The 25,077-nt window shown below is 53.3% G+C and overlaps 1 protein-coding gene across 1 annotated transcript; it reads right to left on the reverse strand.

The window, feature by feature from the left end:
• Positions 1 to 754: 754 nt before the first annotated feature.
• On the reverse strand, positions 755 to 19,945 carry TRAM2 (translocation associated membrane protein 2). Its single transcript, XM_069850842.1, has 11 exons — positions 19,771 to 19,945; positions 10,560 to 10,623; positions 9,652 to 9,761; positions 9,321 to 9,437; positions 8,339 to 8,397; positions 7,692 to 7,776; positions 7,483 to 7,553; positions 6,763 to 6,867; positions 6,478 to 6,636; positions 5,417 to 5,580; positions 755 to 5,187 (listed from the first exon to the last, which is right to left on the reverse strand). The coding sequence occupies exons 1-11, from the start codon at positions 19,888 to 19,890 to the stop codon at positions 5,114 to 5,116; spliced, it is 1,128 nt and encodes a 375-aa protein (XP_069706943.1). The 5' UTR covers positions 19,891 to 19,945; the 3' UTR covers positions 755 to 5,113.
• Between the last annotated feature and the right edge of the window lie 5,132 nt (positions 19,946 to 25,077).

Here is a 25,077-nt window from a genome sequence, read left to right on the forward strand (position 1 = left end):
CACAAAGCTCTTCAGAACAAAACGCTTATTTAAATCAGCTCCTGTGATGCGAATTCCCACTTCCCCTCAAACAGCTGAGAGTCTCCACGACTGCTCCCTCGTGTCTCTCCTTGTCCAGAAAGGCCATCGCTCCTCCCTTCTGAGCCCGTTTTGTGCTGCTGCTCACTCTGTCCAAGAACCACTACTAATTTCTCTTGTCCGCTTTGGATTTCAAAGCACAGCTCGGCGTTGCATGAGATCTCTTCCAAGCAGCAGCTGACAAAGGCTAACTGCGAAAGGCCACCCTAACCAGCTTTTCCAGAGACCAAAAACTTAGAAATGAAATTGCCGGACCCGTAGGCTGTAGAAAAGAAAATCAGAAATAATTTTCTGCACATGCTACAAAACTTTAACCTAATAACTAGGCCAAATCACGCAGCGCGCCCAGGCCCAGCTGCAGAGAGCACATAACTTCACTCACCGTAAAGTACGCACCTAAACCACATCAGATAAATCAGATCCTACAAACGCCCTTACCCTCCGCTCCCAGCGATGAAGGCGCCACAGGTAAGTGACTCGGCAGCTGCTGCCCACGCTGGAGACACGGGGAACGCGAGAAGATGAAGCCTGGCGGTGGGGAGCACGAGGACACGTGATGCTGCACCACAGGGAACAGACGGGGCTGGTACGGCAGGAGACACGAGGCACCCGCCACAGCCCGCTCGGCAGCACATGCAGCTTAGCGGAGCCATAAAGCACCAGCGGACAGCAGCAATGGAAGAATCTATGCCTTTTATTTATTTATTTCAGAAAAATACCTTTGTTGAGTTTATCACAAAAGTCATTTAACAACAAACAACAACAAACAAAATCCGTACAAAAATTTACATGACAGGAAGAATGAAACGAACGGGATAAAATATCAGAGACGGTTACTTCCCCCCACCCCCGACTTCCTCCAAAATTAGGAAATTTGCACTAAGGCATAAATATGGAAGAACAGATATTTTCCTCGAGTTCCTTTGCTGAAGTTTGGTCCCTCGAGTTCAAGATATTAGAAGAAAGACTACATGCCTCTGCCTGACCCTTACACCAGCCACTCTGCCCTGCTGCCAGCAAACCCCCCGCGGTGAGGGAACAAACTCACAGTTTGAGCATAAACCCTGGCAAACTTTCTGTTACGTGCTTGGGAAGCTCACCAGAAGGCTGGAGATCAAACCCCGTAACCACCATCTACTGCAGCCGCAAGCAAGGGCCCATCTGCCAATGTCCCTAGGGCACGCGACAGGCTGCTGTGAATGCCCACGCGGCACTAAGGGCAGGGCACCTACAGGCTTCACAGCACCTGGAGGCAAGGGGGAGGCACAGTCCTTCTTCCCTCCAACCAGGAAACCTACCCAAAATACACATTAAAATGGCAAGTTAAGGGTGAGGGGACTTACAGGGGAACTGGAACTTGTCTTTGTCACTACTAACCCAAACGTGACGAGTAAGAAGAAAGAATCCTAAACAACAAAAAATAATGCCCCGTAACATGAGTCACTCAAACATTGTATGTGAAATGCTACATCTGTTCTTCCTCTGCCCCCTTCTCTTCCCAAGCCCATTCCCCAACTATCTGAGACAAAAATGAGAGAACCACTGGTGGGATTTCACAGCTCTTCTAGGCTAGAAAAACACTCTGCCTCACCCCAAAAATCACAGAGTACTCAACCCCTGACCTTTGCAGGTCAGATAATGGGCACAGACTACACAAGCAGCCTGAAGCCGGCAGGAAGGGGGCAGCAATAACCTCACGCTGGAAGTGAAGACTTGCAGTTTTACACAGTCTCTCAGCGCTTGCTGCACTGTGGTGGACAAGGGCTCCTGTTTGGGGTTGGATCTTTATTGCAGAAGACACAGGGCTTGACGAGATGGGGCACGAGAAGAGCATCCACTCAACAAAAGTGAGCTCGTGGCATCTTTGTATGCAGAGCAGTCAAGGAAAGACTGACCACTATGGGCTTACAATGAAAATACTCCATTTTGGAAAGGAAAAGCTCTTTGGGTTGAAGAGAAGGCTCGGTCTGCTGAGAAATGACGTGGACATAGAAGCGGTTACTGCAGGCTTGCAGTTGAAGGAGGGTGCTCACACCAGAAGACAGAGACAGAAGCAGCCCAGAGCAGCCCCTCCAGCAGAGGGTAGATCACAGCCCTCTGGGATGACAGTGCGTATTGCCTTACAGCAAAGGCTCAGCTCAAAAAAAGAGACCCCAGGGATCCTGCCACACTCGGGCACAGCAGGAGAGGGCTGGGGATTTCTGAGGACTAAAGATAGGGAGGGCAAAAAAGCCCTCATCAACTATAGGTCTAAAAAAAAGAAACACATGGAAATGCTTCCAGAACAAACCGTCCCTTTTACTGGTATCTATCAAAAAGAAAGCAAAATCCGCATAAATGTAGCCTAAATTGTACATACACTGTGAAGAGGGAGGGCATTCAGCTACCAATATCGTGCACAGATCAAGCTTACAAGAGACTACACAGCAACGTAAGGCACTTGGGGTACAAAGATCATGAGCTACTTTATGAAGACGCAGGATTGTGCAAGTGGAAAAGCTGCCTGGAGCAAAGCAGGCAGGAGAAATCATCCAGCAGCCGCTTTTTTGGAGACTGAACGTGTGGCCTGTTAACAGAGTCAATGCCTCAGCTTCTGCAAGGCACCAGCTCGGCAGAGACATCAGTCAGCGGTCGCTACCAGAGGGCACGTGGTAGCGGGTGGCTGGGGATGGGAAGAGGCAGTGGAAAGGAGAAACCTCTCACACTAGACCTTTTCCATGTCCTCCCCAACATAAAGCTCTTTACCCCCCTCTCATCATGTTGCACCATGGGTACTGTTGCTGCCTCCAAGCCAAAATGTGTCCTATCCACCTGGCAAGGGCTACAAGGAGCAAGTGCAAGATACAACCAGGGTCGCTGCTCCAAAGTCTCCTTCCTCAGTTGCCCTGGAAAAGGGGGAGTCCCTCTCCGGGAGTCCTGCTGAAATCTCTTGTTTGGGACTCAGAGGTCGTGGGCATGGAGGAACAAGAGGAGGAACAACTCTTCATGGCCCTGCACTTTCTCTGCCTCTGGTGCTCAGCATCAGCTGGGCTCAACAAGGAGAGGGGGAGGGAAGGACAAAAGGCACCTACAAAGGAGGGGAAGAAAACAACCCAACACCAAGAGAGGCAGAAAATCAGTTGTCACCCATTCCTCAAAAATACAAATGATGTGAAGGACAACAGTGCCAGACTCAAGCCAGAGCTGCTCTTGGAGCCAGAGCTCAGCAGACTGAAGGGCTGAACAAGGGACACCCTAAGGACCATGTGCTTCCCTCAATTGCAACAAAGGCAGACCTCAATCCTGGTCTGCATGTCAAAGAGCATCCCAGCTCCTTGCATCCCTTCTCCCCTTCGTCCCACCCAGCCAAGGAGCCCACCACTGGTCTGCTCCTGCTGCAGCAAAGCAGAACTAAAGCTACAGCTGGCTTTGCTGCACAACAGGCACCAACAGCAAAGCCCAGCTACAGAAACTGCCCTGGAGGAGAGTGATGGGTGAGAGGGGCCAGTCTACCACGCGCCTACCAAATCTAGACTGGTGCACGGCACACCAGAGCAGCTCAGCGAGCTGGCACTGGCCCACAAAACCCCAGCCAGGAGATCCTGCTTCCCAGCAAAGAGGCAGCAGGGGACCAAGCCAGTGGGACCTGGGGTTCCCACGTATCTCCTGCCAGCTCGTACAGGTGGCAAGAGGAAGAGTGGTCTGCAGCAAGAGATGGCCTCTGAGGTAGATTTGAGACAACTCCATCCGCCAGCAGCTACGCATCACAGATCAGGCTTTTCCTAATACGCAAGCTGCTCCTTGCAGCCCCGGCATCTTTCCCCTTCCCTGTCACCTCATTCACAGCTCAGAAAGGGATTAAGGGGCTAGGTTTTTTGGAAGAAATCCTGTATTTAATAGCACCTTGGGTGGATACGAGCTCTGTATCCTTTGGAAACAAAGAGTGAAGCTGTTGGCTGCCGATGGCACGGCTGGACTGGTACGGTAGGGATGAGGAATGCTAAGGCAACAGCATGAGGGGCACTGTCCCAGTGACGCAATAGCCTTCACAGCAGCCAGTCTGCTCGTCCAGACGTGGTCACGACCCAAAAGAACATCAGGTCCACAAGGCACACACAAGCCAGCAAAGGGCCTGGGCTGATGGAAGCCAAGCGAGCGCTCAGAGCAGAGCAGGACTCAAGCCTTCAAACAGACCTGACGATGCCGCTGCCCTGTAACAAGGCACTGCGAGCTGCAGGGCCCCAAGATCAGCTCTTGGAGCTGAGAGGTCCAGAACAACTGCAGGGCAGCTCAATCCCTGCAGCCAAGAAGGTAAGAGGGACCCAGCTGTACCAGGACAGCTGGGGCAAGCAAAAGCTAGAAGGTGGGTCCTATAGGAAGAGAGAATTTCTCTCCCCTCTCCACTGCCTTGCTCTCCCAAATTAGCTCAAAACCAGGGGCCAGAGGAACGCCACTCAACCAGAAGTCCACAACGAGACAAGACACAGTTGAGCTTCCTTTCCCAGACCCTGGTGAGATGTGCCCCAGGAGAGGCAACCCTCCCCTAAGAGCAGCCTTGAGCCTCAGGGTCACAGAGCTCCAGCGCATTGCCCAGGAGCCTGTTCCCATAACAGACACGTGGTGCCTTCAACCTGCTGTGGGCTCTGGCCCCGGGGCTCAGGGAAGCACCACAGAGAGAGGAGAGGAACATGCTCTAGAAGAAAAAAGGATTGTTTGGAACCATCTAAGAGGCATTTGTAACAATAATCCAAAACAATCAAACACTAAAATAGAGATGAAAAAAATTGCACACTGCTTTACAATAAAACAGAGGAAGGCAAAACCAGGAGGGCTGGAAAAGGCTCCTACGAGGGGAAGGGAGCTGGGGAAAAGGACCTTTTTGGTTTTATTGCAAACAGTTCAAGAGAGCAAGAAAGAAAGAGAGGAGAGTGAGAGACACCTGGAGAAGATGACTGGTTTCCAAGCTGTTCAAGACGACACTGGTAAGGACCAGGAGGAGGGGCTGCTTCTTAGTCCCAGCATCTCATTCTCCTCTCCAAGGAACAAACCTTTGCTTCTATGGCGATTTCAGCTTCTTCGTTCGTGGTGAGGTGCCGTTCTCCGCTTTCACCACTCCGTTTTCATGGTAACCTGGGGATGGAGAGAGAAACTTTGTCCCTTGCACAGCCTAAAACACTAGCACTCTTGAGTGTGGCCCACCGGTAAGAAGAAAACCACCACCATGGGACGACCCTGCTGGGGCCCCTGGCTCAGTGCGGAGCAGCAGGAGGCACCACCACAGCAACGCTGAGGGGACGCCGAACCACAGGACTGACGCCTCCCACGGTGCCACCCACTGCACGCCGGCCCCGGCACTCACCTGAGTCTCTCTTGAGCGGCTTGGCTTGCTGCTTGGCGCTGGCAGTGGCTCGTTTTCGGCTGCTCTGCTCATTCCAGTATTCCCGCCAGCGCCGCAGCTGGAAGTGGATGAAGCGCCACATCACCGAGGCCTGGAAGAGGCACACCAACAGCAGCACACTCATTCTGGTAGGGGTGGAGAAGAGGCAGGCTGAGAACAGAGGAGTGAGGCCACCACCAGCCCGGCCTTCCTTCCACACCGGAGCAGGTGGCTGAGGACCCCCTGGGCAGCTGCACTGGAGCCAGAGGCAGGCACAGCCCCTCCAGCCACCATCTCCGCTTTCTGCCATATCCTGATCTCAGGGCAGCCACTTTCCTTTCCCTTCCCACCATGAAGCTCTCAGGTGCTCTGGACACTACTGACTCTTAAGACTTCAGGGCAAGAATGGATGAGTAGGATCACCTCAACCAACACGGCCCAAATCAGAATCTGCATGGTCAAAGTAAGACATCCCCAGTTGCTCTGTACAACTAAAAGCTGGATGTGGTTGGGAGGGAGCTAAAACGTCCCCCAAATCCTAAGGTGTGCCAGTCGTCCATAGCTCCAAAAAAGCTTTGGAATGACCAGACACCTGTCTTAGCCACTTCTGAACTGAACCTACAGCTGCTGTGAGTGAGCAAGGCTCCCAGTCTTGACAGACAGACTGCGAGGTGTGAGGAACCCATCCCATCCTCTGCTTCCCATGTCAACAGGTAGCAAAACATATCCAGGCAGAAAACACCTTTTCACTGACCTCGTCTACATAAGCACAGTTACAAGTGCGGAAGGGAAAGCCTGCAAGCCTTTCTCTAAGATAGGTTTGTTCTTTATAGTGTCACTCAATGAACAAATTATTTCCTGGATTTTCCCTTCCAGCATGGCTCTGCAGCCTTTAATCCCTCCTTGCTCCTTCCACACCTCCCAGCTAACTCGGAGCTTCCCTAAAGGGAAGCTACATCAGATCCCTGCTGGCACTGCCAAACTCAGCAAAAACCACCTTGGGATTACACAGCCAAAGAAGATACAGCAGGGGACTTTCCTACCTGAAGAGGACATTGTTGAAGAGAAAGCTGAAGAAGTTCCCTCTCTCAGGGTCAAGGGCCTGGTTCTCTACCTGCGGCAGCCCGAAGCCAATGACCAGGATGTACAGGGTGAGGGTGAAGAGCCTGGTGACCACGAACACAACAGCCCAGACATTAAACCTGCAGGAGGGAAGCAGAGGGGTCAGCAAGAGCAGCCTGAGCTGGAAGGTGAGCACAAGCCCCCATCACGCTGACAGCTCTCCTGGGTGCTGGAGGATGGAGGCCACCGTCAGCTCGCTGGCTTACAGCTTCTCGTTGTTCTCATCTGTGAAGTACACCAGCCGGGCCATGTGGAAGAAGAATTCAGCTAAGTACTGCAACAGCAAGAGGATCAGCCCCAAGCGGGTTAAGCTAGGAGGGAAGAGAAGAAAGAAAGTATCACTGGGCTGGCCAACCTTGGTTATTAATTTCCAGCTTCAGCATCGCTCCTTCCATCCCTGAGCTGCGGCAAGCACCAGCCCAAAGCTGGACCCCTCCGCAGCAGTGGGGTAGGACAGCAATGGGGGAAATCCCCATCCTAAAACATTAAAAGCAGCCCAAACCAGCAGCAGAGCTGGGATGGGTCCAGCACAAAGCCCTGCCTGTTGGCACTGCTGGTCTGTGCACACATTCGGAGGAAGGAGAGGAGCTCGCCTGCTCACCTCATGCTGGGAGAGCACAAGCCAGGGGAGATGCACCTATCGGCCTGTGGTTTGGGTCCCCAGGTGACATTTGATTTGCAATGCATCATGAACAGAGCCTGCCTAATGCAGGCATAACATCACCAAACTCCCTCAGAATCCACCCTGTGGCTCTGCGATCACAGTTTAACCAGTGGCCCACAGCTGGGAGGTCAGCCTCAACACCGACTGCCTTTTAAAGACTCGCCTTTATTCCCTGTAACCCCCCCACCCCGCTGAGGCTTCCAGGGTGACTTGCACTGCTAAGAACCTGCTTGGCCCCAGGGTGCCGAGGCAGCCGACTCACTTGAGGAGGTACGCGCCAGCAATGTGTGCCAGGTAGAGCGCGATGCACCGCAGCTGGCGGGGAATCTCCTCCTGGCAGGGACAGAAACACGTGTTAGCCCCTCGCTCCTCCCTCACCTGCCCTCTCCCAAAGCCTGATCTCCCAAAGCTGGTGGGCAAAACCACCTCAAGCAACCCCAGGGCACGTGGGAGCCCCCACTTGGCTCTCACCTTGCGAACTTTTTGGAAGTAGAGCTCCGGCAGGGCGTGCAGCCAGTATGCCAGCTGGCACAGGTAGAAAAACTTCACCTGGAACCTGAAATGCAGGGATGGGCCGTGTGAGCCAGCCTAGGGCAGGGCAAGACCCCACGGGCCTGGGCGCCAGGGAAGGCATCTGGCCACAGAGCACTGGGCAATCCCTTCACTATTTTGATGCCATGGGATTTAGGAGGCATAATTTCTGGGCTGAAATTATATGTTGAGCTGAGCTAGGTACACTCAGAGCTTACCCAGATGCTCATGCTGCGGTTTCTTTGCTCTCAGCACAAACCCAAGCAGGGAGGATTATCCCCTACTTCATTTCTACTATGAAAAATGAACAGCAGAGACTCGCCCAAGGTGATTGCAGGCAGCAAACAGCCAGGACCAGTAACGAAGTCCCACAGGACTTTCCTCACAAAGGAAAACCACTGGGAACACCCTCCCTGAGGCCAAAAATTAGATATCCCCCATCCCTGGGCATCTTACTGCTGTGTCCTTGCAGCAGGGAGCATACAAAGGGCGCTGCGCTGTCAGCACCCTGCTCCCAGCCGCAGGGAAAACCGTACAGAGGAAGGAAGTGGTCAGCCCAAGAACAAAATGCCCTTGCAAGTGCTTACGGAAGATAAACATGAGGGTAGTTTTCCCACAGACTCTGAGGGTTCGATATGTATCCTTCCTGAAAAACAGAAAAGATGCAACCCCTCAGCAGCAGAAACAGGCAGCGTGTGATTCTGACAGGGCAGGCTACAGTGTAACGAGGAGCTGGGGATGGCACTCGAGCCCTTTCAGCCTGCAGTGAAAACAGTGTCCCCTGTGAGAGCCAAGGAGGAGCTTTCTGAAGCTCAGCCACATTCGTGGGTTTCACACCCAGCTTGAGCTTCACAAGGCACTCGTGTTTGGGCCTTGCAGCCTGCTTGCTCAGTTGTCCTGAGGTCAGGACAGGATGATTTGAGGTCTGGGCAATGCAAGAGGGATTCTCTGGAGGCAAGACATCTACAGCACGGCCCCAAGGACTGGTGCGCGTGGTCTGGGGGGGCTTCTTCCCCACCGGCATTTCCAACCTAAGCATCACTTAAGCGAAAAGAAGCACTTCTGGAGAGAAAAGGGAACAGAAAACACCTACAAAAATAATTCAATATGAATTGCATAGTTTAATTTTCCACCTGCCTGCATTCACCTACAGCCTCATGCCCTACACTTGCCCCTCCAGGGTTTTTGAACCCTCTGCCAGGGCTTCACCACTCCTTTGGTAAAGAAATTTTCCCTAGTATACAATCTAAACCTCCCCTGGTGCAACTTGAGTCCGTTTCCTCTCATCCCATCTTGTCGCAGATGACAGGGCCAGGTAGGACTAAAGGGTTCCAGCTCCAGAAGTATTTCACAGCCCATTTGCTCATGCATGAAGCAGAAGGATCTCCCGAAACTGCCCTCACTCCGTAGCTGGGGAGACCCACCACACTCAAAAATTAAACTGGATGACACATGCCCACCTTGGTCCAGAAGCTGGCTGGGAACTCTCTGCTGCCGTTGGGGTTTCACACTTCAGAAAGATCAAATCCCACCCAGGGAACCCAAAGCCTGGCCAGCCCTGTGCCTTACCGTCACCACGACGTACAAGCACCAAATCACAGAGGTGAGGTGGAAGGCAACCAGCTGTCCTGATTCATTGAACTTGCTGTGTTTGACCTTGGAGAGATGGAGACGCCTGCTGATTTTCTGCGAATGAGCAGGAGAGAAAAGGAACAAGAAAACATGAATTCCTGGGTCAACAACTCTCGCTCCTCCTCCCCACTCCAAGCAGCCCCCAGAGGAAGCCTCGCTCATCACCACCCCCAGACCACCCCTAATGTGGTGATAAATTGCAGTGAGACCACATCCCCCCAGGGTACTTGAGATATTTTGGCAACTCGAGACACTGAACAGCACTCACATCCAGGGCGTACTCCTGCACCACTGCATGCAGGATGATGGCAATGAAGATGTAGAAGAGGATGGTGACGAGATCCTTCAGCCCGTAGTGATACTGGACCAGTTCCCCATCTGCAAATAGACCAAACGGTGGTTCAGAGCCACATGACTCAAATGATTTCCAGGTAAGGGCTTAAGTGCTGGTGTGTGTGGCCTATTCCCAACATGCAGCTGTTGAGGCAAAGGCAGAGAGGGGTCATAGAATCATAACATTATTTAGGTTGCAAAAAACCTTTAAGACCGTCTAACCATAAACCTAACACTGCCAAGTTCTCCACTAAAACACAGAATCATAGAATAGAATCATTAAGGTCATAAAGGATCAAGTCCAACCATTAGTCCAACACCACCATGCCTACTAAATCATGTCCTGAAGTGCCACGTCTACCTGCTTTTTGAACCCCTCCACGGATGGAGACTCCACCGCTTCCCTGGGCAGCCTGGGCAGCTGTATGACCACATCCCTAGTCATGACCACATTTATAGGTCATGACTGTGCCAGTGGCTGCAGGGCTGGAGTAAAGGGCTCCAGCTGGGGTAGAGCCCTCATTGGCAGAGCACGGATGGTTTCCACAGTTACATACCTCAACTGGCAAGACACTTGGGATACTTCAAGCTTCCCCTGCCAGAGATGAGGGGCTGGGAACAGCTCAGCTGTGGAGACGCGAATTTATCAGCCTGGAGGGATGACAACCTGGAGGCAGCACTGAAGCAGGTGATGGGATCAGGAACACTGCACTAGTCTCATTTACTACCAGACAAGGGCCTGTGCAGTGTGCGTCAGCAGAGGTGAGCCCAGAACAGCTGGCAGCAGGGCTCTCAACCATGCCTGGACCCTCCCCTCAGGGTATGCACAGCAGCACCTCTTACCTGCTGTAGGCACGCTGATGTTATACTGAGGTAAGATAAACAGGAAGGCAGTCTTGGCTGTAACCTGTCAAAAACATGCAGGGGGAGGGAAAAAAGGCAAATCAGTCATCAAAGCCAACCCTCTGCCACCATTTACTCACTTTTCCTACTGCGTGGGGTGGGGCAAATATCCCAGTGCAGGCACTGGCTTCACTCACAGAAGTGCCTTTCAGCAAGGGGATTGGTAAGGATAAGGTTTTCCTACAGGGATTTGGGATTTAGGAAGGAGAAAGAGGTGGATAAAAGAGGGAGAAGCCTGGAAGCCACCAGCCAGTCTGATGGTTCCTCCTGATGATAAGCGTCCCTCCAACAGCATGGACCGTTGTAAGAGGTGACCCACTGCTTTGGGGACGCTGGGAGCCTGACCCAAAGGACCATTACTGTAAATTGAAACCATCCCTCATTCCATTCACTCCAGGCAGCCAAAACCGGAGCCCAGCCTGCACAGAAATGAAAACATCCAGCACTGAGGAGGCACAGCTGCTGCAAAGCCCCACAGGCCACGCATGTATTTAGCCCTGGCACTTTCAGACTCCTCCAGCAAAGGCACTGGAGCGGTGAAGCTGTAGAGACCACGTTGGTGCTCAGCAGGGCCCCACGAGGCCACGGAGATGCAGCTTTGGCAAGAGCAGAACCTGGCACCAGCCACGTAAAAGACCCCAGCTTCACAGGTTGGCACGCAAAGGGGAAAAAGCCTGGGATGGGACATCAGCTCCTGCGAAACAGCCGTGCCATTTGCTCTCCACGTACTGCTTTTCATTCAAGGGAACGAGCCTCCCAGCAGTGAAGCAGGAGGCTTTGTGGGGATGGGGCAGAGCTGAGCATCCCATCCCAGTGCATCTGCAGACACCCCGAAGCACCATCTCTGAGACTGATCAACCGCAGAGCTAGGTCTAAGCAAAACAGTGCACAGACATCTGAATCCAGCCTCTGATGATGCCTTTATCCCACCCAAACCAGAAGCAGGGCACTGGAGATTTTTACATGGCTCCTCAGCCACTTCTCCAACGCTTCGCAAGCACCCAGCTCCGTAAGAGGGCAGGGTACGAGGACAGGCTGAGAGAGCTGGGGTTGCTCAACTTGGAGAAGAGAAGCCTCCAAGGAGACCTCAGAGCAGCTTCCAGTGCTGAAAGGGGCTCCAGGAAAGCTGCAGAGGGACATTTTACAAGGGCATGGAGTGATAGGATGAGGGGGAATGGCTTTAAATTAGAAGGGGAAGATTTAGGTTGGACATTAGGAAGAAATTCTTCACGTTGAGCGTGGGGAGGCCCTGGCCCAGGTTGCCCAGGGAAGCTGTGGCTGCCCCATCCCTGGAGGGGTTCCAGGCCCGGTTGGATGGGGCTTGGAGCAGCCTGGTCCAGTGGGAGGTGTCCCAGCCCACGGCAGGGGGTGGGACTGGAGGGGCTTTGAGGTCCCTTCCAACCCAAACCTTTCCATGATTCTATGATATGCAACCACGCCCCAAAACATCCCATGCCTGTCGAGCACAGATGGAGATGAATTTCACACAGCTGGAGCTGCAGCAGTTTCAGAGCTGCAGGCTATTAAAAACCCGGCTGGAAATATTGCCTCACGTCTTGCAGGACGTAGGTGGCGGGGGGGACATGGGGGCTTTGCCAAGTGTTCCAGTCCTGCCTCACGAGCTCTGAGCAACCAGGAGGCGCAGGCAGTGTTGCCCATCCTGCAGTCCTGGCTAGGGGAAAGCAAACGCCACCCTGTGTTTTTAGGATGTTTGGGGATTAGGTGGGTGGTTTTTTTCTCACTTATAAAAGAAATCCCCCATGTTGTGCTCTGCTGTGCAGGAGCAGCTGCGCGCAGCACTCTGCTGTGGGAGGGGAGACCACGGGGAAGAGTTCGGGGTGGTGGAAAAAGCACATTGCCCAGCCTCACACTGGCCTACGGAGACACTTCTAGCTGGTGGAAACCCTGCTGGCTAGGAAAGCAAAGTTGCTTCATCCTGGAGCACAAGCACAACAGGGACCTGGACTACACATCCAAACCTCATCACAAGCTGGCACCGGACACGAAACCAACGCATGAAGCCGGTGGTGGCTGTGCTGCTGCAGGGACAGGTGGCTGGGTAGTGGACGTGTCAATAACAGCAGGTGCTGAAGATTTTTACATCTACCTGAGTACTTGGCCAACATCCAGAGGTGTAAACAGCTGGAAACAAGACATCATCTCCAGATGAAGTCTCCTGACCTGCTGGAGGGCCATAAGCCAGACTTGTGGGTCCAAGAAACCCATATCACAGCATCTCCAGGGTGGGGAGTGATGCCTGCATGGTGGTCAGCCCAAACACAATTTACAAGGACTCTTCTAATCTTTCTTTTGGAGGGTCTGGAGGGAGGTTTTCTCCATCCACTTACAGATCAAGCAATGTTTCGTTCCTTCTCAACACCTGCCTTTGCTTCCCATGGGCCAGAGGACCACCAGCAGCCTCATGGGTCACCTCTGCATCCTTCGCTTGTCATTACACAGAGGTAGTGGGTTGGTTTTTAAAGCTCATGTAAAATGCCCTTCAGCCCAAGGTAATTGCAACCTTCTGTACATAGACCGATCTTAATGGACAATTTCCAAAGACAAACTGCCCCTCCTCTCCATTTAATGGACAAGGAAGCCCAGGAACACACCCTCAAGTGCTCGCTAACGGCCACAGTAGCAGCTCTGGGGGCCAAATTTCAACCTCTGTGTAACCAACCTCCCCATCCATTTCTGAACATCTCACAGAGATTGCATGGAAGGAAGGTCTCCTCTCAGGCATCAAAGACACTCGTTTCTCCTTCAGCTGGCTGGGAAGTGGTCACACTGACCAAGGTAACATTTGGATGTGTGAAGGACTTCAGCCTCCACCCTGGTGCAGTCCCCACTCAAGCTGCCCTGTGGGGACCAGCGGGACTTTAACAGCTAAGGCAGCCTTTTCAGAGCTGGGTCCCTGGGCATTCCAAGGGCTCAAAGGACTGGCTGCATCTCATTTTGTGAACACTTACACCTCCACGCTTTCTTCAACATGATCACATAAGAAACCCAGAACACCACAGTTACCACCCAACTTAGCTCTGTCTTCCAAGATTCGCCACACGCAAGGCCACCAGGGCCCTGATCACGCCATACCCCTTGGCTGGGTCACCTCCACCTCCCTGCGAGAACATCTCAGTTCTGACAGGAGGAGAGTTGTGGTTTCCAGCAGTCAAGGCAGACCACGCTGAGCAGGACCCTGGTGACATCCCTCCACCCTTGAAGGTGAAGGACACCCTGCACATTCATGGAAGGAGCTGCATCTTTTTGACATGGCTCACTACACACCTCTTATCAGCGGGCACAGAAGGGATAGGTGGCTTGATGGAGATTGTACCTGAGCTCCATCAAGTTAACATCAGGGTCCATAATCCCACACGGTAGCCGTGACCCCCACAGCATCCCCCCTGCCAGGCTGCTGGGGAGCAGTCACGGTGCACCCATTGCTGCGCAGCGTACGGAGACAAAACCACTACCAAGGAGCTTAAGTCTCCCGGAAAACAGGGAACACCTGTACCATGACCTACAGCAATGCCACCTCCAGCTCCCCAAGGCAGAAAAAAGGTTTCCTCAGCTCAGGAAGGAGCAACAAGCACCAGCAAAGCTTTAGGGCTCACGTCAATCGTTTCGCAGGCAGACAGAGAAAGGAGAAGTTTGTAACGGGAAGAGCAATGCAAGGATTATTCAGAGGCACAAGACGCTCGCTGGTTGTTTGCTCTGAAACAAGATGCTGGAAGAGAAAAGGAAATGAGCAAAGCCAGAGCTGCCGCAGAATGGCTGCAGCCCAGGGCAGAACCGGGCCACTTCAAGTTTTGGTTACACTGTGAATCCACCTCTTCAACTCGCTTCTTTGGTTTTCCCCTCTCATGTTAGCCTTTCCTTAATGCAGCCACAGGCCCAAACGCTATAGAGCATCACTGTGACCCAGGTGGGGATATTTATAGGAGAGAGGGGTTTGTCTGCATGAACAAGCTGAGCGAGGACCATGGAGAAAAGGCTGTATTTTGCCCATGTGCCCCCCACCCTGCACTAAGGGCACCTCTATGCAACCCACCACTGCCCAAGGGGGTGACAGATGCACCTCGGCCCGGCCCTGCCTGGCATGCGGGATGTGACTGACTCAGCTGTATTTGGGAAGCAGTTGTCCTGGGGCCTTGCTACAGCCCTGCAGGAAGCACAGCGCCTGCAGCAGCATGTGCGGTCCTGATGCTGAATAACACTCACCCAAGGACCAAAGTTTCCTGTGATGCTCAAGGAGCCAGAACAGGGCTCAGGCTTCTTCCCACAGAGCAACGTGGTCAGACATCAAACCGGTGCGTCCCCTTCCCAGCCCTTGATGGCCGGGTGATAGATAAAGCCCAAACACTCACAACCATATTGCATCTGCTCCCAGGCTATTGCATCTGCTCCCCGGTGATGCAGCGACTGGAGAAATTCACAGCCCAGCTAGCCTGGAGTTTGCTGCCTAACACAAAGCAGTAAACCTCCCCCTGGGCCTTTTTAGAAGAGGCTGGTTTGATGCATCATGAAATGCTGCAAGCATCCAAACTCCAATCCCAATTTCACTCTTGCAGGCATAGAAGCACCTTCTGATAAATACACCTGAGCACGTGCGTCCAGGCAGCTGAGTGCTTGTCGAAAAGCCTGCCTGCTGAGATTCTCGACCCCTAAGCTTTCCAGAAGTGTGGGATAACATCTGAGCATCCTTCGCAGAGAGGAACCAGTTTACTCTATGAACTGAAAGCCTCGGCCCAATGATATCTGCAGGACCTATGATTCCTTCACCCCAGCCAGGAGCCCCCAAGGACACAGCCACTCTCATGGTCCTGCTTGGGTTAAACCACCTTGGAAGAAAGCTGCTCCGAACCTCTGGTGGGGGAGGCTGGGGGAGTTCCTGCAGTTTGAGTCTGGAAAATATTGCTGGGAGTTGAAAAAACAACTCAAACTCATTAAAGATAAAATGCTGTCTGAAGGCTTTTCTTACAACTGAAGAGTTTTCCACCTCCACCAACTAGGGTGTTTATTGAAAGAAAACCTTGTTGACCCACAGTATGGATTGACACAGGCCCTATATGTAAACTGAGGACCAAACTTTGGACCAAAGCCTTTAAAAGCAAACAGCCAGCTCTGTCAAAAAATCCCTCCCCAAGGGCAGCACAGCCCCTCACACCCACTCGCTCGTCCCCCAGCACCACACGATTATCATCATCTCACACTCCCCCATTTATTCCTTTTTTAAATCCAGACCAAATTTCTGCTTTTTCCCTCCCTTTCCCCCCCGGCCTCCGGCTCCCCCACAACTATTTAGCCTTTAAGCCATTCGCATGCCTCAGTTTCCACATCTGGCAAAAAGCAGGGGAAGCAGAAACAAAGTTTGTTTTCCATCGTTAACGACAGGAGGGCCTTATTTTTTTGCAGAGTACTATGAGGGGACCAGGGAGGGGAAAGTATATTTAGCAGGAAGCCTGGAAATAGCAGCTTGTTCGTCAGCTGCCTTCATTTGACAATGTCACAACCCAGTGCTTGGGAGACTGTGACTCACGGCTGTGGCTCTGTGCACGGGGAAAAGCCCAGCAATGGCATGGCAACTCTTATAATACCCTGATTTATAACTTCATTACCACCTTCCCATGCAGAAGCACCAGGATCCTCTGCCTTGCCCCTGAGCTCATCATGGCAGTCAGTTCTGGGCAGAAAGGAGAAACAACTGAGCCTTAGTTTCTCCATCTTACAGAAACTGTGACAGCAGCGAGCGGTCTAATACAGAACCCGCCTAAAGCCAGCGAGGTCTCCTCCAAACTCATCCTGCGTGGAGGCTGATCCAATGCCATGCAAAGGAGCCGACCCTCCTGGGCAGCTGCAGGTTAAACCCAGCCTGCTCTCAGCTTCATTTTTCTGCAAAGCAGGGTGGGAAAAGATACGGCAAGATTTCTGCTCAAGGATGGCCAGCACCTGTTTTGCATTTCTATACACAGTCACTTAAAATAGATTTTGATCAAAGAAACAAAGGGGAGAGAGTTTCCTTTCCTGGTTCCACCTCACTTGGGGATGGAGCAGCCATGCACATGTAGCACAATCCCCTCTTGGCACCACAGACATGCGCCAGGTGCATTTTCTCACCCTGAAGGTTTAGAGCTGGGAAGGCAGAAATCCCCGCAGCGCCCAGGTCAGGACAGTGCCAGCTCTTCTTGGGGCGAACCACACCAAGCCCCGGGCTTCCCTCCCCCAGCGATGCTCTGACCATCTAAAATGCACACAATACTCCAATAATCGAGTCCAACCCACTCATAACACCAATGTGCAAGATGCTCAAGCCACACCTCGCACTGCACTTGAGGAGGGAAGGACCAGTCTGTGACAGCCCCAGGCATCACCATGAGCACGGTGCCAGTGCAAGCCAGCACTCAGCTCACAGGGCCCTGGGAAAAGGTTAAAAATCCCATTTGTACCTCCTCAAAGAAGCCTTCCCTGCAGGAAATGGCCTATTGTGAGCAGGATTCGGCCATTTCCGCTGAGCTAGAGCTCAGCCATGACCACCAGCACTGGGGAAGACAGGAGTGCAGTGGTGGGCTGGGAAGCAAGGTGGTGAGCAGGAGGAGAAGGGACAGCGATACGTCCTGCCCACCATGGCAGAGGAGATGCTGAAAAGGTGTCAAAAGGCAGAAATACCTGAGCTGCCACCAAAACTCAGAGGCAGCACATATTGGGGAAGAGCAGAGCCCAATTTGTCCTCTAAGGGGAAAGAAAGCAGAAGGAAGAAATAAAATAAAATTAAATTAAATCAAATGCCCACAATGACCAAAAGAGCTGTCCTAAAGTCCATGCCAAGGAGAAGATGAGGGCAGATGCTGCTGCGCAGGGATGCAGCCAGGTGGTGCAGAGGGATGAGATGAAAGTGGCGAGTGCTGTCTCCTCAGGGTCTGCTGTGAGGGCGGCTGCACCAGCAGGAAATTGCTTCCTCTCAGCAACCAGGGGAGATTTAATTAAAAGACATTAAAAAAACAACCCGAAAACCTGCAAACCCCTCCCTGCCACCACCTCTGTGGGGGGTTTCATCACATTTTAAAATCACCCTGGGAGCATCGTGTCAACCAAAACCCCCCCTGGCAGCGAGCCTGGGTGGTGCCACACCATGAGTGTCTCACCAGGATTGGGCTCCTGGCACACAACCTCAGCCACCAGTGCCCCAGAAAACCCAGCTACGGGGAGAAACCCCGGGTTTCTGTGCAGAGATGCAACCTTGGCAACTTACTTTTTAAAAAAGTATGACTGTGAAACTTGCAGCCCAACTTTGCAGCATTTGCATGTGGTTTTGGAATACAGCTGGCCCTCTTGGTTTAGTTTTGAATTCCCCCCAACCCTCAAAAATATACATTTATGCAAAAGCACATCAAAAGGGTTTCGTGCACTGGGAGAGACACGCTCGTTTGATGCATTTGTGAAAAAGAAAGGTGGGGGGGAGAGAAGGAAAAAGCAGGGGGCCGCCACCAGGAGGGTGTTAAGGAAATGGATTTCCTCCTCCTGCGATTTGCTACGGCAGAAGCCTTTCCTCCTCCGCCAGGCCCCCCTGGCCACCCCTTTCCCGTCCGGATTCGCTTTGAGACGTGGCACCGCGCTGAAGGGGAGGGTTTGCGCGGGGGAAGCGGGAGGGAGTCCAATCCAGCCGAGCTGTGGACCATGGCTCGCAGCCGCCCACAGTGCCCCTCGTCGGGCACCCCGGGCTGAGCCTCGCTGCGTGGCGGTGGTGGCCACCAGCCCTCCCATCTCCTCCCGGAAAGAGGAAAGGAAAAAGCAAGCTGGAAGGGAAGGAGACAGAGCAGCGGCATTCCCAGCATGGCTCTGGGGCAGCGGCCTTCCCCGGAGCTCCGGCCGCCCCAGCTGCGTGAGGGTTTCCTGCAGAGGAGCTGGGGATGCTTCCCCGGGCACGCGGTGGAGCGGGATGGGGAAAAGCCGGGGAGCGGCTGGTGTCTGCTTATTCCACCGTGTGGGGTCAGCGGGCTGTGGAGAAAACACCTGGAAAAGGGCTAACATTAAAGAAACAAAGGCGAACAGTACTCCTTCCACTTCCAAGAGTTGGGAACACCAGGGAGGGGTTGACAGCTGTGGCCGAGCAGCTGATGGGACGTGCTGTGGGGCAGGGACCCTTCCCCACGATGGGGCTGCCAGGAGATGGGGGTCACCACATTATGCGCCCCTCAAACCGCAGCCAGGGCTCCTGGGAGGGCAGAGGGATGCATCCCCAGAAACCAGAGCCAGACTGGGGCCCCACGGGGATGGCTTTGGAGGGGGACAAGAGAGACGAGGAATGAATGGGCTAGCGCTGGGACGGGTCTGATGGAGGGGCTGGATGGAGGAATGCGATGGAGTGGTTCAAAGGAAGGGTCTGACGGAGGGGATGATGGAAGGAGTGATGGGGAGCGATGGAGGGGACAATAGAAGGAGTGATGGAAGGAGTGACGGAAGGGAGTGATGGAAGGGAGTGATGGAGGGGGGCGATGGAGGGGGGCGATGGAGGGGGGCGATGGAGGGGGGCGATGAGGGGAGCGATGAGGGGAGCGATGGAGGGGTGCGATGGAGGGGTGCGATGGAGGGGGAGCGATGAGGGAAGCGATGAGGGGGGCGATGAGGGGGGCGATGAGGGGGGCGATGAGGGGGAGCGATGAGGGGGAGCGATGAGGGGGAGCGATGAGGGGGAGCGATGAGGGGGGCGATGGAGGGCAGCGATGAGGGGGAGCGATGAGGGATGCGATGGAGGGGTGTGATGGAGGGGTGGATGGAGGGAGTGATGAGGGGTGCGATGGAGGGGTGCGATGGAGGGGTGGATGGAGGGGTGCGATGAGGGGTGGATGGAGGGGTGCGATGAGGGAAGCGATGAGGGGGGCGATGAGGGGTGCGATGAGGGGAGCGATGAGGGGGGCAATGAGGGGGGCAATGGAGGGCAGCGATGAGGGGTGCGATGAGGGGAGCGATGAGGGGGAGCGATGAGGGGGAGCGATGAGGGGAGCGATGGAGGGGAGGGATGGAGGGGAGGGATGGAGGGGAGGGATGGAGGGGAGGGATGGAGGGGTCCCCAAGCGAGCCAGCGGGGCAGGGGCCGAGGGGTCCCGAGGGGAGGCGCCAGGGCGGTCCGGAAGGCGCTCGTGGGCCGCCTCACCTCGAACATGAGGGCGATGAGGACGCCGAGCACCAGGCAGAGGCCGATGTCGGCGTGGTTGTGGATGAGGAACTCCTGGCTGAAGAGCGGGTGGCTCTTGGCCCGCCGGCGGAAGGCCATGGCCCCGGCGCGGCTCGGGACGGACGCGGCCCCGCCGCCCCCAAAACTTCCCCGCGCAACTTCACGGAGCTTCGAGGCGCCGAGCGCAGGCGCCGCCACCGGCACCGCCCCCGGGAACGGCACCAAGGCCGCCCCCGGGGCCGCCCCGCACACACCGCACCGCCCACCGCACCGAACGGTGCGGTGGGCGGCGCGGTGTGTGCGGGGCGGCCCCGGGGGCGGCGTGGAGGCCGCGCTGCAGGCCTAGAGTGGTTCCTGTCCCTCTGTGCTCGGCCCTGGCGGAGCTTGAGGCCCTTCCCTCTCGTCCTGTCCCCCATCACCTGGGAGAAGAGGCCAGCTCCCTCCTCTCTAAGCCAAGACGCCACAGGGGGCAGGACGAGAGGGAAGGGCCTCGAGCTCCACCAGGGGAGGTTCAGGCTTGACATCAGGGAAATATTTTTCACAGCAAGGGTCATTGGGCACTGGAACAGGCTGCCCAGGGAGGGGGTTGAGTCACCTTCCCTGGAGGTGTCTAAAGGACGGGTGGACGAGGTGCTGAGGGGCATGATTTAGTGATTGATAGGAATGGTTGGACTCGATGATCCAGTGGATCTTCTCCAACCTAGTGATTCTGTGATTCTATAATTCTATGATTCCAGAGCTGGACACAATAGGCCAGATGAGGTCTCACAAGAGAGGAACAGAGGGGCAGAATCACCTCCCTCGTCCTGCTGGCCACGCTTCTTCGGACACAACCTGCGACATGGTTGGCCTTCTGGGCTGCCAAGTGCACATTGCTGGCTCGTATCAGGCTTCTCATCAATCAGCAAGCTCCTCATCAATCTAAAAGAACTTCCTGGGAAATGCTGCCATAGGCAGGGACACCTCCCACTGGGTCAGGATGGTCAAAGCCCCATCCAACATGGCCTTGAACACCTCCATCTCCCATCATCAGCAAGCGAAGCCATGGGAAGACGGTCCCCACACCTACACCCCACCCTTACCCCATCCATCTTGACCCTCTAGAGCTGCACTCCAAACACACCACTGCCCCCACTCCTTGACCCCTCTGGGATTTCCACAGCCACCTTCTCCAGGGTCAGAGGTGTCAGCTCATGGTGGACCTCCAGGCCCTCTGTGCATCGTGCAAGTGCTCCTAGAAATGAAAGTCCTCGGCCATGCGTGTCTCCTGTGCCCAAAAGTATTTCTCTGCTTTCCTCAAATTGCCTCTATGGCCATATTTTATTTTCCAGTTGGTCCTTCAAATAGATTAACAACAGCTTCTCAGTGCTGTCAGACCTTTCCCATCTGCTGCTGGCCCACAGCACCACAGAGCTAGCAGAGCAGCCCAGCCACTCTGGTGCTGAGACATGGTGTGGCTGCTGCTGCGAAAACAAAGCCAGTGCAGAAGGGGCACCCACCTTGGTGACCATATGGCTTTGTCAGGACATGGGAAATGTTGGATTTTTATCAGAAGGATGCCCAGCTGCATTGTAGGATCATATCTCACTGCTAAGTAGCTGCTGGTAGCACAGCACCCTGATAAAAGCCAGACACCCACTGTCCTGCCAGCTGGAGCGCTTGAATCAATTCCTGCTGAATGTGGTCTCCTCACATGCTCAGCATCTCCCTGCTTAAATCCTCTGACCCCCTTCAGGTCCATCTCTGGTCACTGCCAGCAGGCCAGAGACTGATACTGCTGAGTGTGACCTTGTGCACACTCTGACTCCACACCCCAGCTTCCCTTTTTACTTTTCACAGGGGCCTGGAGTGATAGGACAAGGGGGAACAACTATGAATTGGAGAGGGGAAGACTGAGAACAGACATTAGGAAGAAATTCTTCACAATGAGGTTGGTGAGGCCCTGGCCCAGGCTGCCCAGAGCAGTGGTGGCTGCCCCATCCCTGGAGGGGTTCAAGGACAGGCTGAATTCAGTTTTTCAAGTTAAAAAAAAGAAAGTGCCCAGGGTGCGTGCAGGTGTTGAAGCCTCCAGGACACTTGCACAAGCCCGTCCCAGTGTCCCCCAGATTCTTTTGCGCTTGCACAAGCCCATCCTGGTGTCCCTCAGGCTCTTGCACACTTGCACAAGCCCATCCCGATGCTCCTGGATTCTTGTGCACTTGCACAAATCAGTCCCGATGTCCCCTTTTGCGACTCCCATGCCTGCCGCAGAACGAGCACTAGGTGGCAACCGGGACACGATGTGCACGGAGCCATCAATTAATTCAGCTGTTTTTCCCCCCTGCACCCACTCCTTCCACCCAGCGATTTGAAAGTCCTTTGTGCTCGAGAACTGAGCCTTGCTCCAGCATGGGAGGCAGCCAGGCAAACAGAAGGTACCTGTAGTATGGGTTAAGCTGTGCTTTTCAGCCTGGGATTGATGTTAACCCTTTTAGTTCAGAAATGACAAATAATAACAGCAAATGCAGGTATTTGGTGCTGTGCCAGAAAGTTTCAGTGACTCTTACGGGGCCGGCTTTCAGGAAAAATAAATTGGACTCAGTGGTTGTATAATCATCGCAATTAGGAAGTCAGGGCTTTACAGAATGTGCAAGAATTGCTGCACATTCACTGCATTGCACTGGTGAAGAATCTGGGGTGCAGAACAGGGAGGTGTCAGCCAGGTCATTAGCTCCTGATCAACCACAGCCTGGAGAAGGAGAAAGAGTTGTGCTCTGACATTGTAATTGTTTATTCTCTTTGAAAATAAATGCAGGCATCATTAAAACAGCATGCAAAAAATATGCCTAAGTGTCAGCAGCAACTGGGGGTGTTTGATCCTTTGGTATAGGGTATGATTGCTGGTCACCGAATCCCAGAAATCAGGTCATGGCCATTGTGGGGCGGGCATGGAAAGAAACCCTTCTTCGCAGAACTCAGGATGATTCACTTCACGGGAAAAAGGGGTGATGCAAGAGTCAGGGCTGTACTGAGCTGGAAATGCCTTCACCACTTGAAAGGGCTTCACAGCCCGAGACTCAGTGAATCCCAACAGGACTGGGTATCTGGACAGCCCATGCTTTCCTCATCCAGTGGACATGAACAATGAGGGGCATCAAAACCACCTGCACAAGTAGATGGTTAGCACTGCCTCCGTGGGCAGGAGAGGAGGTAGTGAAGGCAAAGGGGATCTCGGTTTGCCTGCAGATGATCTGACACAACTGGCCCCCACGTGCGGAGCCACCTGTGTGTACCTGCTTCAGCCTGTGCTTTCCTACACACCCTAGATGCAAATATTTCTCAGCATCTTAGAGGAGGGTTTGAGCAATAGGTCCTCCCTGATGGACCCATACACAATGGGGCACATCTTTTTCACAGCCTTCCCTGGCTTGAGGCAAAGCAGCAGAATGGTTGCGAAGGTTTATTGTGGATGATGTTAGGAGATGCAGAGATCAAATTTCTGGTGCAATAAAATGATGATTCTTAGGACAACTGGTCCTGGCACTCACAAGAAGAGTTGCCTCCCTGGGTTTAGTTGTGAGTGGTGCAAAGGACCTAATTCAAAAGCTGTTTGTGAGACCTGCTTTGTAGAAGTGACCACAATATAATTAGGCTTAACCATGCTGCGGGACCAAATACATTCAACATGCGGACATTTAATGTCAGAAAACGTAGAAATGAGAAAAGAAAAGCACCAAAGGGAGCAGTCCAGAGGAGCAAGAAGCCTGCAGGCAGCAAGTTGTTAAAAAGGCTGTGCTAAAAACCTCAGTAAAATATTTGCTTTAATGGAGAAAGAGAGCAAGGAGGTCTAAGAAAAATCCCTGTAGGGCATGAGGGGCAAGTCGAGAGAGGCTTTCACAGGGAAGAGCTCCGCTGTGAAGGAACAGCTGGCTGGGGATTACAGCAACTCCAATAAAATGTGGCAGGCCAGACTGGAATAGGAAAGAGGACTGAAAAGTAAAGTGAAGTTCCCTTTGCAAGAGACCTGAACAGATAGTAGGAACTCCTGTAAATGTGTGGGAAGTAGGGAGCTATCAGGGAAGTCCTTAATGAGAAAGAAGTAGGAGGGCACTTAGGGGATGTGTGGCCATGGCTCTGTACGCTCTTGTGTCACTAGCAAGAGAATAAAGGCCATGTGAAAATAAAATTGCTCTGCACGGGTTGAGAGTTTCTGGATGTTGCTGGCAGAGGGAGCTCTAGAGGTAGAAAACACCAGCAGGCTCGAAAGTGTTCACAAATTCACAGACAGCAGAACCCCAAACGGCTGTTGAAAGGATGGGCAAGGGTGTCCCTTGCAGCAGGGGCAAATATATTCAAACTGGAATGGCAAATGTAACCAGGGCAATGCCTTCTACAGTTTCAGACTGTATTCTGCTTCTCCCTGTGCTGAAAGATGTAAATCAGAAGAAACTCTGCTGAAACAATTGCACCAGCTTCTGACCTCGTGAAGATCAGAATCCATCCATGGCTGAGCACGGAAAGACTCAACAAAAGAATATGGTGCTGATCTTCTAGCTGCCTTCTTCTTGACAGCCCATTGCCAGAGGGTCCCATGGTCTAATCCTGCTGGGCACCAGAATCCTCACGCAGAAGGAGGCTTTCCCCTCTTTTCTACCTGAGAGACACACTGGAAATTCTGCTACAGATTTTTTTGAGGCAGAGATTGCTTTCTCCTTGAGCCTGTCAATATCACAGAGGTCCAGGGGGCTGTGCTGTAAAATAGCAGGAGTGAACTTATAATCTGTAACAAGGGATTGCACAACCTATATATTTGTTTCTGAACCGTTGGCCAAGCTCTGCCTGCAAGCATCACAGAACACTGAAGCTCCATTTGCAGTTTTGTCCCTCTGCCTCAGCCTGGTGACACCACCGGGCTCAAGTACAGATGATAAGCAGCATTGTTTGACCCCTCAAATCCACTGAGGAAAGCTGGCACTGCCGTGCAGGTCCTTTCCAGGATTATGATATTGGGAACCTCCAAGCACATAGGATCACAGGATCACAGAAGCACTCGGGCTGGAAAAGACAGTTAAGTTCAAGTCCAACCGTAAACCTGACACTAGGAATTTCAATGTTTGACAACCCTTGCAGTGAAGTAATATTTCCTAATTTCCAGTCTAAACCTCACCTGGTGCAACTTGAGGCTGTTTCCTCTCATCCCATCACTTGTTACTTGAGAGAAGAGGCCTGTACCCACCTCACACAACCTCCTTTCAGGCAGTTGTAGGCAGTGATGGGGTCTCCTCCCAGACTCCTTTTCTCTAGGCT

Source organism: Phaenicophaeus curvirostris, chromosome 2, assembly GCF_032191515.1.
Source record: "Phaenicophaeus curvirostris isolate KB17595 chromosome 2, BPBGC_Pcur_1.0, whole genome shotgun sequence".
In the NCBI taxonomy this organism is placed as follows: domain Eukaryota; kingdom Metazoa; phylum Chordata; class Aves; order Cuculiformes; family Cuculidae; genus Phaenicophaeus; species Phaenicophaeus curvirostris.